Source organism: Trachemys scripta, chromosome 1, assembly GCF_013100865.1.
Source record: "Trachemys scripta elegans isolate TJP31775 chromosome 1, CAS_Tse_1.0, whole genome shotgun sequence".
In the NCBI taxonomy this organism is placed as follows: domain Eukaryota; kingdom Metazoa; phylum Chordata; order Testudines; family Emydidae; genus Trachemys; species Trachemys scripta.
The window spans coordinates 173393800-173406053 of record NC_048298.1 but is presented as its reverse complement, the minus strand read 5'-3'; the positions used below and the strand labels follow the sequence as shown (position 1 = coordinate 173406053).

General features: G+C 41.9%; 1 protein-coding gene across 1 annotated transcript in view; it reads right to left on the bottom strand.

The window, feature by feature from the left end:
- LOC117888839 (multidrug resistance-associated protein 1-like) overlaps window positions 1-6319 on the bottom strand; it is a 60130-nt gene extending 53811 nt beyond the window's left edge. The window contains exons 1-2 of the mRNA XM_034792613.1: window positions 6122-6319; window positions 1884-1945 (exon numbers count right to left, since the gene is read on the bottom strand). Of these exons, the coding sequence (XP_034648504.1) occupies window positions 1884-1945; window positions 6122-6187 (128 nt within the window). The 5' untranslated portion in view covers window positions 6188-6319. The remainder of the gene's footprint in view (window positions 1-1883; window positions 1946-6121) is intronic.
- Between the last annotated feature and the right edge of the window lie 5935 nt (window positions 6320-12254).

Here is a 12254-nt window from a genome sequence, read left to right as displayed (position 1 = left end):
GCAGCGGTGGAGAGGGGGCTCCAGCTTGCCCAGCCTGTCCCTGGCAGCCAGGGTTTCAGTGGGCTGCCCCCCACCCAGGCCCTGCTGCCAGGGACAGGGGCCGAGTGAGCCAGAGCCCCCCTGTACCTCCCAGCATGTTCGGCCCCTGTCCCTGGCAGCTGAGCCAGGGCAGGGTGCAGGCTGCCACTGCCTTCCAGCCAGGCTCTCTCAAACAGAAGTGGCTCCGTCCCACTCCTCACCTGGCTGCCAGGGAGAGCAGACAAACGTGCTGGGGGAGATGTGTGGGGAGTGAAGGACAGAGCCTCCCCCCACAGGTAACATGGGGGGAGCGGGACCATGGCAGCCCCGGACTGGGCGCAGGGCAGGGGGGGGGGGTCACTGAAGAGAGGAGACACGTGGGGCGGTCACGTGTCCTCCTCTTTAGATTGTGCTCTACCAGTATGGGGAGGCACGAGTCATCTATGCCTACCTTGTCTCTCTAATATCCTGGGACTGAGAAGGCTGCAACTACACTTTACTGGAGAGTAATACAAGACTTATTTAAAATGTAACCTAATAAGACAACATTTAGAGCTCTCCAATAAGGACACTTAAGAGTTTAAATTGCAACAAGTTGTGAGGAATTATTTTACAGAAATCCTAAGGAGCTCCCTCAAGGAGATTAGAGCATATATGCGTGTACATAGAGCACACAGGTAAGCTTTTCCATCACCAAGTTTTGCAGAGACAGACAAGAAAATCAAAACCTTAAGCAAAATTTGGATCTTTCTATTTTTGAAGAAAGTTGTGAACTTAATATTCATAAGTCTATGTCTGTGATAAAAGTGAGGAGTTATAAATTTTATGCAAATTGTGCAAGAACTAAAAACTTTAACTTGCAACATTACTGTATTCAAGACCATGGATTAAATCCTGGGTCCACTGAAATCAATGACAAAACTCCCATTAACTTTAATGGAGTTAGGTTTTCACCATATAATGTGAAAGCTTGAAATTAAGCTAAGCAAAAAGAATCAGATACTAAAGTTTAAGAATATTACAATAGTAATGTAGAACAAAGCAAAAAGCAGCTGTTACTTGTAAACTGACTTTAATCATATTATTAATATTCCTCTCTCATGACTATAGGCTTACACTATACACTTACATGCCTTACTGTTTATTTTGACTGACAGTATTTCCAAATGAAGCACATGATGTAGAAGAAGTGCTAATAATGAGTAATAGTCAGGAGACAAAACATGTGAAGTTGCTTGAAATATCCTACTGAATGTTAAATTACAGTAGTCAGCCCAACCTGAAGTAGCTGAGCTTTCAGTTCATATGAAGGTATGCTATACCTTCCTCACAAGGAGATGGTTCTTTTAATTACTTGTTTAGAATCACACATGATTGGAGAGAAGAAGAGAACAAACATTAAAGAAGAATACACAGGAAATTAGTCATATAACTGATTAACAGGGTTACTTGGCTAATTTTCTGTAGGTCACACTAAAATATTTACTCTTGTAATTGTATTGCCACACACAACACTGGGAAACATATATGTCTATTTTCTAATGAAGGGGACCTTGTGAATAGCTCCCACTGACTTAAAGCACTTCATAACTGTTAATTAAAGTGCTAAACATTATCTGTTTGTTACTAGCAAGAATCAGGCAACCTAAAACATTAGTATATGCCTAGAACTACAGGACTAGTACATTAGAAAGTAATTGTTAAGAAGTGACTTATAGTAATTGTAAACTCTGGCTTTAGAACACTGTTTTAATAGCACTCTCATTCTGGATTAAAATGCCAGGTGCATAAATGGATGGAATGCATGTATGACTTGTGCCTAAACCAACTGAGCATAAGCACTAATAAATAACTTAAATTCTCACCTGCTGTACCAGGAATATGTTATCTTACTGAAGAAGGAAGCATTTGCTTCAGGACTGCATTTCTATTAATAAAAATAAACCAAACACAATTCATGTTATTTGAAGGGCAAAGGGAAATGAATCTGTACTTCACATTTTTTGCTAGAAATTTAGGCATTAAGAGATCCATTCTCCCCTGGATCAATGTTAATGTGAGTTAAATTTATAGATCTCAGATAATAAACTCCAAGTTCAGTACACAAAGCTGTAACTAAAAATAAATTTGCTTCATATTTAATATTCCAGTGACATAACCTATATTTTCTATGTAAAACAAAAAACCTAGACCTGAATACTAGAATTTATTGCTATGATTATCTGTTCATCATGATCAAGTGCCACACCTATTTCTCCTTCTCTCTTTAACACAGAAGACACATGGAATGAGAGAGAGGTTTAAGGCTACTTGATTCAATAGGCACAACTCATCTCCAGTGGAAAGTGGATGTAAAATTCCACCACCATTTTACATTGATCTGGTAGTGGTTTTTAACCCACTTTGCACTGATGTAAACAACTACAGCAACAGTGAATCAGGCCTAACATAAGCAAAGCTACCTTAAAAATTTTTAAACTAAAAATTACTATTTGGCCAACTGAACTATCAGGGGAAAATAAATTGTTCACACTTAAAGATGGGTCTTAACACAGGCCTGCCTTTAGTCATGAGGAATACAATACAATGCATTCTATTGCTCAGATTTTCAAATCTGCCAAAAAAATTGGATGCCTTGTTCATTAATTTCTAATTGGAATTGCACTTCCAGATCTCGGAGGTGGCTTTTAAAAACCCATTTTGCAAGGACACCACATGACCAGTACTCTGAAGAACCCACTATGTATTCACAAAAATTTCTGTTGTTCTTTCAAGCAACACCAAATAGCCAATGATAATCCAAGAAACAGACTAATTAAAGATCTCCCTTTTAAAAAATATCTTCCCAAATGTAATTCTCAAATAAAGAAACTCACCCTCCATAAATTGTTAATACCTGTAAAGGTTAATTAGTATTGCTGGATTATACATATTGTACATTTATCATTCAAATGCATGATACAAATCTGAAGTAATCAGCCTCTCTTTTACTATTGGTCCAGTCATGCTCCCATTTCTATATGTAGCAAAATTGTAATGGACCCTAACAGGAGATGCATAGAACTCCACAAGAAAACACTTCAAAGGAAGACCCACCGAGCCAAACTCTGAACTCATATTCATCCCTTGCCTTCCCATTAATTCAAAGGATGATGTCAGGACAAGTTTGCAGCGCTGTCTCACACCAGTCACTAACATTTTCACTTTCTGACACTGATCCTATTTAAAAGCATTAACCTGAAATCTAATAGAGTTAAAAGTACTTTTAGATATTACACCTGTTCCAGAGTTCCCCTGCCAATCTTTGTGCTTTTATAAACACATTTTCCTATTTTTGTATTTTTCACCCTTCACTGTATTAAAGCCTCAAAACAATGGGAATCACTATTTTTTCAGTTATAATAATATTAGGTGTTGTTTTTATTAACTAGTTAATAAAAACATCTGATTTTTGTTGTTCAGTTTTATTATACAGCATTACCATCTTGTTACATAGACTGGTTTCCCGTTCCTCGCTCATGGAGGTGCTCTTCAATGAGCCAAGTGATATGGTGACTGAGCAACAAGATACCCTTTAAGCCCTATGAGTTGTTTTTAATTTTTCAAATTAGGGAATTTTTCTAATTTGGGGAGTGAGGAAGGGGAAATGGAGAGAATTATCTGAAGTGAAGGCACTTTCTGATGAGGATGTTGATGATTAAGGAAATGTTTCTTTGCTAACTTTTTTTTAAATTTGTAGTACACAGAGACCCTTAATGGGGTTGACTGAGTCTCCAAAGTTGCAGTCCAATCAAGAAAATCATTGCTCAATTAAAATTTTCTAAAAATATTTTATCCAGAGGCAACAGCACTTTTTACTAAGGATAGAGGACATATTTTGAGTGCAGATATTACCATAACACTAATGATTCAGTGTTATCATCAAGGTAGATTGATTTAAATCACAGATTTTAATCATAATTTAAATCATCAAGAAAGAAATCTTCATTTAAATAACTGATTTTAATCTTGTTTTGCATTTGTATTTTTTAGTTATTTTCCTAAAGAAAGTTGAGTCTCACTGATTGGTAACCATTAAAACATGTTGATTTGCAACTAAATATAGCCTTCACACTAAATTTGGAGCTTCTTTTTGTTAACCAGGACACATTATATCTATACACATTTATTTGAGCAATTATATAATTTAATTTATTTTTATTTAGATTCTTAAATATTACATGTATTATTTGATAAACTGGTGAGTGATGCTTTTTTTTTTTAAACTAGATGATGATTAATTTTTTTTCATATGTGATTTGTGTCAAGCTGGAAATTCCAATTTAATCATAAATGCAAAAAACCCAACATTTGAAACGTTTGAATTGTTAAATAAAATTGCCGGTACCTTAAATGGGCTGGATAAATAAGAAAAAAGTTTATCAAAGTTTATCAAAACATGCTTGTCATTTAAAACGAAATGATTTCTTAAACAATCAAATATAGTAGTATCTGTAGTCAGGATTTTAGAACCAGTAGATCTCATCCTCATGCACCTAGTTTTTATTCAAAGACTGGAAAAGGAAAACAAGCCTTGCATTTTCAATTCCCAGCTGGTTTCTTAACTTTTTAAATGAACTAGTCATTGAACTTAACAGGCTGAATAAAGTGAAATAAGGAAAATATACTTTGCCCCTGAAAAAAAGCTACTGCTGTCAAAAGCTGGTTAGCTTTACAAACTCTGGTTGCAGATGTTTCTCCAGTGACTTACACCATGCCAGTGGTTTGATTTTCTTTACAATTTGGCAGCCCACAGGTACTGCTTTTTTTTTATTATTTAATTTAAATTATTTTGATATATTATAATATGTTTTAGGACATAACATATGTATTAATTTCACACCAGTCTCTCATTCTGATCCAAACTACAGCCTGCAAATCCTTTTACATATGTACCACTCAGGCCCTGATACTGTAATTCTAATTTAAGAGTGTAAACTGTTTTTGTTTTTGTTTTTCATATTAAAGTATCACCTCAAGTCCCATTGTGTTAAGCACTGTTCAAACATGTAGTGAAAGACCATCTCTGCCCCAAAAGGCTTACAATTATACAGACAACACAGAAAAGGGATGAAAAGGGAAAGATAAGCACAGAAATGACGCATCCTCTTGTTGATTTCTCTCACTCTGAAATCAGTTTACATTCTGTTCATGGAATTTTCTAATACTAGCCCGAGGGAGACACAAAAGAGACTGTAAAGGGGAGGAAAGAAAATGCACAGGACAGAGAGAATCCTAAAACTATAAAAAGAGTGATAGGAGGAAAGATTTACCAAAGTGGAGGAAGAAAGAAGCGCAAGGTTCCTAGCATGTTTTTTTTAGGGGGCAGAGTGTACACCGGGGAGGAATGTTACAAGGCCTCCCAAAGAAAGGTGATGTGAGAGTCACTTGGCGTTATCAGAGTGAAGGGAACAAGAAGTGCAAGGTACCTCGGATAAACAACTGCCAGAAGAAAGGAGATGTGAGACTGACTCACTTGGACCTGACCCAGTCCTAACCCCTATTTCCAAGCCGGTATACTTACCTAATGCCACATTTTAAAGAGCCCTCAGAAGATAGTCCCTATTCCGCAATCACCTTCATCCTCCCCCATCCTTTTAACTCTTGATTAGGACCTTTTTTTTTTTTTCCGCGCACTCCCCCTCCCCAGTTTTGTCTCCTATAACGACCAGGTTTCCATTTGAAAGATGAGACCATGAAGCCCGAGATCCTGCCTCCAGCAGTGATTGCATGTAACTGCTCCGAGGAAAACGCTCGAACAAGCCCCACCAAGCCAGCCATTAGGTGACTTTAGCCTGATGCAGGTAGTGGGAGGGGCGGGTCTGCGCACTGTACAGCTGCCTGGTGAGCGAACGGAGGGGGGACAGCACAGGCCAGGCGGCCCTAGCACAAGCTCCCCTCCCTGTCCGCTGCCTGCCGCCAGACCCCATCCCTGCCCTGCCGGGCTGCACGGGGAGAGCGGGGCTCAGTCTCCAGCCGGGCTCTTCATGAAACCTCCCACCCAGTAGCGCCCCCGCCCCGGGTGCGCCCGGGACCCCTCCCTAGCCCAGCGGGGCCGGGTTACCTTCTGGCTGAGCGGAGGGAGGAGCTCGTAGGAGCCGCCCCCTCCCCCGCGCAGAGCGGCGAGCATGATCCCAGCGCGCCCCGCAGCCGCTCGGGGTGTCCCTGGATGCCGGGCAGCGCGGCAGCAGCAGCCGCCAGGGCGTGGCTGAGTCACAGCCAAGGGGCGCCCGGTGCCGGTGTAGCTCGGGGAGCCTGGGAGGAGCTGGCCCGCAGGCACCACCCACCTCCGCGTCTTGGCCACAGCCCAGGCGCAAAGCTGTCGCCGCAATCTGCCCGCAAGCGATGGAAAGGTCGGGTCACGGGGGCGGAAAGCAACTCCCGCCTGATCCTGTGTCCCCGGAGCTTAGAGACTGAGCCCAGAGCCCCTTGGAGGGAATGGGAGCGCTGGGCATTAGCAGTGGGTGCCCCTGCCTAGAGCTGCGTGCTGGCTGACTGCAGGGAGGAGAGCACAGGGGAAAGGTCCATGGGAAATCAGGACCCTGAGACTGACAGTCCCCAGGAACAATGCAGAGAGGCCAATGCTCCAGGTCAGCCTGATTGACAGGGCGGGCAGGTTAATCATGGAGTCAGGAGGCCAGGGGTGGGGTCCCATCCTCCTGGTGAGCTGGAATTGCCTGGATCCGACAGAGTAGGGCCAAGCAAAGGAGAGAACAGGGGCCCGAGCTAAACTGCTGGGAGCAGAGCAGTAGCAACCAGAGCCAGAGGGGCTAGAGAAGCAGCCCAGGGAACTGGAGGCAGAGCAGCAGCAGCTGTGCGGAGGCAGTGTGGAGCTGGAGCCGGGGCTGGAGCAGTCCGGAGCTGGGTGCGGTGAGCAGCTCGGGAGAGTGAGGGGGACCCTGGGCAGTGGGCCCAGCACAGGGAGACGCCTCCGCCAAGAGGCTCTGCAGGCCAGACTTGGAGGGGGATTGTAACCCTGACAGGGCGGGGGCGACCCTGGGAAGAAGAGTCCTGCCAGCTAGAGCCTGAGAGCATGTGGCCACCGGCAGAGCAAGTGTCCAACCCGCAGCATCTCTGTAGCACAGCCAGAGCCTGAGAAGGAGGCCTGGGACCTACAAGAAACAGACTGTGAACTGCCCTGACATTCCAGAGACACTGTTTGTTATGTTCCCTGGCACAGAGCGGGATGATGTGTTTCCTTTAACCTTTCCCATTTTTTCTTATTCCTTTTTAAACTAATTGTTAATTAAATAAACTGTATTGCTTTAAATCGTATGTAATGATCAGTGGGTCTGGAAAGCATCCAGTGCAGAGAGAGTACTCCGCAGTGGGGACACCCTAGCACCTGAGCTAGGTGACCACAGCAAGGTTGGGGGTCGAGCCCTCCAGGAATCCTGGACCCAGCCTTGTTGGGGTTACAAGGACTCTGCCAGACAGCGACGCAAACAAACCCTGCTCCCGTTTTCCTACTTTGGGTGTACTGAGCATGCTCACCCGAACTGAGCATGCCCAGTAACCTTTGCTGTAGCCACTGCCCTCTCTCTGCCCTTACTTCTGCTTAAGATTTGCTGCCTCCTCTTTGGAGGGATTTAAAACAATTAAAGGCATGCTAGCCAGGAGGAAGCAGATCGATTAAAAGGGCCACTCTGGTCTCACCTTGGGCTCAGGGACATGCTCCGTACCCCCAAACCTTACCTCCCTTTTCACATATTCAATGAAAGGGGCCACTCTGGTCAGGAAGCAGATCGGGAGTGTTTTTGACCATATACCCCATCCCTCCTGATTCGCAACCCCATGGACCAGGTGGTAGCAAGTAACCGAAGTGGGCTGTAGTCCACGAAAGCTTATGCTCTAATAAAGTTGTTAGTCTCTAAGGTGCCACAAGTACTCCTGTTCTTCTTTTTCCAGATGTCAAGTTGCGTGGCAGAAACTGCACCCAGTTGCAAAACGGGAGGGTTGCTATTCGTGGCGTCACACACCCCTCTCTTTGAATCTCTCCACTGGCTAGGGTGTCCAGACGTCCCGCTTTTATAGGGACAGTCCCGATATTTGGGGTTTTTTCCTATATAGGCTCCTTATTACCCCCCACCCCCAATCCTGATTTTTCACACTTGCTATCTGGTCACCCTACCACTGGCTCCCTCTTTTTTATCACATCAAACATAAGCTGCTTGTCTTCACTTTCAAGGCCTTCATGGCCTATCCCCCCCACCTATCATCTTTCATGCTGGCAGTCAGGGAGGGATGTGACTTGTTTTGGATTTGTGTACCTGTATTCGTTATCATTCGTTTGTTATCATTTGAATGCAAAGGAAGTTAGATGTAGTAACAAAACCAGGATTTCACTTACTGTTATAGTTCCCGTGATCGTAACTTTTCCTGTACAATAATGGAATTTTTGCATACGTTCATGAAGCATCATATCTTAGCATTACTCTGTGGAATATCAATATTGTATTTTCCCATCTCCTGTTTCATTCACTACTTCTTTTGAGGCCCCATGTCCCCTTATGTTAGAATTTGAACTGCAGGGATACATTTTTGCTCAAGGCCTGATAGCTAATGATAGAAGTCAAATGTGTAAGGTGTAGGACCCAATGCAGCCTAATTAAGGAAAATAAGTCTAATGGCCGACAACTTGTCTTCAGAACTACCATATCTGAATTGTTTATTGCAAGACTTCTGAGAGAGCAGATGTGGCTTGTGCTTGAGATAGCCTGGCCAGGAAATAGCATGGAGAGAAAAGAAGACTAGAGCAAAATAATAACGTAGTGGTAAAAACAATACAGGAGGCCCTAATGTTTAATTTTCAGAGAATGAAAACTGACTAGTATAGCTTCAGGTAAATGAACAAATATTTGTTCATCAAGACAGTCTTTTAGAACCCACTTTTTTCCCCACTAGTTATTAATGAGGTCTTCATTGGGCTAAAACATACAGAAGAGTTTTAATAATGACTAATGCCTCTCTTTAAGTCCAAGCCGCTTGAATAAATCTCTTTTATGTCTTAATTTCTATATTGTTTTGTCACAAAGTTGCAAGCTGAGAAAGAACATTTCCATTGGTTTCTTCCCATTTGTTTCTTCGTTTTACACGGTTTTGTGGTGATCTAGTTTAGTGGTTTAGGTTTCAATCCATTAATTTATTTTGCCTTACATATGCACACTATGTTCTTTCACCTCAATTGAGACAGTAGAAATGCCATAGTGAAGGTTGCACTGATATTTATAACTAATCCCTTTGTTATATATGGGAGAAAAATGTGTATCAGCACCAAATTTACTACTATCTAATTGTAGGGTAAAGATTGCATTTTCCAGAAAGCCTGAAAAAAGTCTGTTTAACAATTAAAGAGCTAAAAAGACTTTTTGAAATTAGATTTGCAGTCAAAACTTTTATTCATACACTGCTAGCTCATGTGGCTGTGTTGTAACATATAAATCTAGGCATATGTTCAATCTAGACTAAATTATATATACAGTATATATAAACTCCACAAAAATAAGTATTAGCATTATTCATAACTGTTTTTATTTATACCAAGGGAACCTAAGAGAGAGAGAGCTTTTTTTGTAAAAACAGCCTGCTTCGAGGACAGATAATGAAGTGCTGAAGCATGAGTACTTCACTGCCTATGTTGGCTTCAGTTGCCAAGAATGCTTTCCTAGGCCCTACTAATCTTTTAAGGTTCACCAGGAGACATAAGGTTGGTCAGAGTGGGGATGCTCTCTAGCAGACCATAGCAGGTACACCATCCAGAGGAAGTGGCAGTCTACTAGAACTACAGTTTCTGCTTCCTAGGAAAGTTATGGTGAAAGTCTGCCGCTCTCTCTGTCCACTTCCATGTCCTCAATAGTAGACAGGGTCAGGATAGAGAGGAAGACTTATACCATGGAATTTCCTAGAAAGCAAAATGTGTAGTTATGCTAAAGAGATGCTGTCTCTGGCTGGCAAACTTACCAGCCCTGCTCCATGTCTTTCTCTACTCCAGCTCCAAGCTCTGCCCTTAATCCCCTGCATGTTCCCCTACCTCATTGGATCTCCCTTTAGACCCATCCCTCCGTGCCCACCCACTCTCCTGTCCCATTCCACTTTTAAAAGTTTGAAAATGTAAAGATTTATGGGCCTGATTCTCAGTTACACTAAGACTTATCCCACCCTGACACTGCAGAAAGACCAAAGTGGGTATAAGTTACATTTACACTCCCTTTAAGGTCCATTAACATTCCCAGAGTTATGTAAACAGGTCTTAGTATAAATGAAAATCAGGCCCCTATACCTATAAATATGCACAGATGATTCATGTTTCCTTAACTAGTGACTTCCTAGATTTTTAGTAATTGTGTTGATGAAAAAAATAAATTGAGTAAATTTAAATGTAAAGCAAGGCAATTTTGGGAGTAGGAACTCTTCCAGTCTATGAATTATGACTCACAAGACAGAACTGTTTAATCTTAAGTAATGTTCACTCCACTTAACCAAGACAGGTGAAGTTATACTTTGTACACAGTGTTTTGTGCTGGGCGCAATTTTTTCCTTATGTGTATACTAAATAAGATGTTATGGAAATTTTGTGCTTTACAACACATATAATGCACTGACTCAAACAGTTCTCAGAATTCTTTTCCCTATTTCATTGATTCTAACCTGAATGCAGGTTGTGTAGCATACACAGTTCAGCGACCCAGAAAAGTCGTATTAATTTTCCATTGGGTCTATCTCGTCTGGCAGAAGCATACCTTGTAGTTCTAGCAGTAACATTGGCAGGTTACAGGTAGCATCCTTAAAAAATAAGTTTACTTACCAGTGATATATGATAAAATAGAAATATTTACAACTCTCAATTTTCTCTTAGTCCATGCTGTTTACTCTTTCCATCTCATTCAATTTGGATGCTAGAAATAATCAATTCTAATCAATTTGCATTAATAAAATGTGGCACTATTTGCCTCACAAACAATCCAAGGTGATAATTACATCTAAACGAACTGGGTCAATTTAAAAAAGGAGAAGATAATACTTCTATTACTATTAGATTTTTTAACAGTCTACATTGAGTCTAAACTTTTTGTAATAGAAAATTTTCAAAACAAAGTCATCCTTTCTACTCAATAGGATTATAGTAGTAGTTCTGTTGCCCTTTTCTTGCACAAAACCACAGCACTGTACATTTCTGTTTGTTACTGTAATGAGTTATACTTTGTTGCAAATAATATTATAAGCAAGGCAGTGAAAAATAGGAAACATAATTATTTCTTCTTGCGTTATTTTGATTTGTCACAGTTTTGTGACAGTGATTTTTTTCCTTTGTTAGATAGTGGAATAGTTGTCTTTTCATACAATTGCTGTAGTAATTCACTTGAGTCTTGCTGTTGGGTTACAAATTAGCATTCCAGTAAAAAATTACTTGCACAGGCAATAACAACACTTAGGTGACCTTTTGACCCACTGTTCACAAAGCTTGCATTCCTGATTTTAAAGCAAGCAAATAATATACTGAAAGATAAATTTATGGAAGGGTGAAATCCTTTTTGTGGGTGCCAATCACACCCACAAAATGTGCATATAATCTTAATTATTAGTACATATGAGTAACCGTGGGCTCAAATCACTTAGCTACAAGTAAAATGACTCAGATTTGCACCCCAAATTATTTCGCAAGTCAAAACTGTACCAATAACTATGGAAGGCCAGATCTTAGCCCAGCTGAAAATATACCCTTGGGTAAGAAAATTAAATCAAAGCAGACTCTGACACCTGAAAAATTTTGTTGCAGTTTTTGATACCTTAGTCCAGGGATCGGCAACGTTCGGCACGCTGCTCGCCAGGGTAAGCACTCTGGCAGGCCGGGCCAGTTTTATTTACCTGCTGATGCGGCAGGTTCGGCCGATCGCGGCCCCCACTGGCTGCGGTTCGCCATCCCGGGCCAATGGGGGCAGCGAGAAGCCGTGGCCAGCACATCGCTCGCCTGCGCCGCTTCCTGACGCCCCCATTGGCCTGGGACAGCGAACCGCGGCCAGTGGGGGCCGCGATCGGCCGAACCTGCCACGTCAGCAGGTAAATAAAACTGGCCCAGCCCGCCAGGGTGCTTACCCTGGGTAGCCGCGTGCCAAATGTTGCCGACCCCTGCCTTATTCCAAAACAAAGCTATGATATGAAACCTTGAATCTTTAATACTGCTCAGCTTGAACAATTCT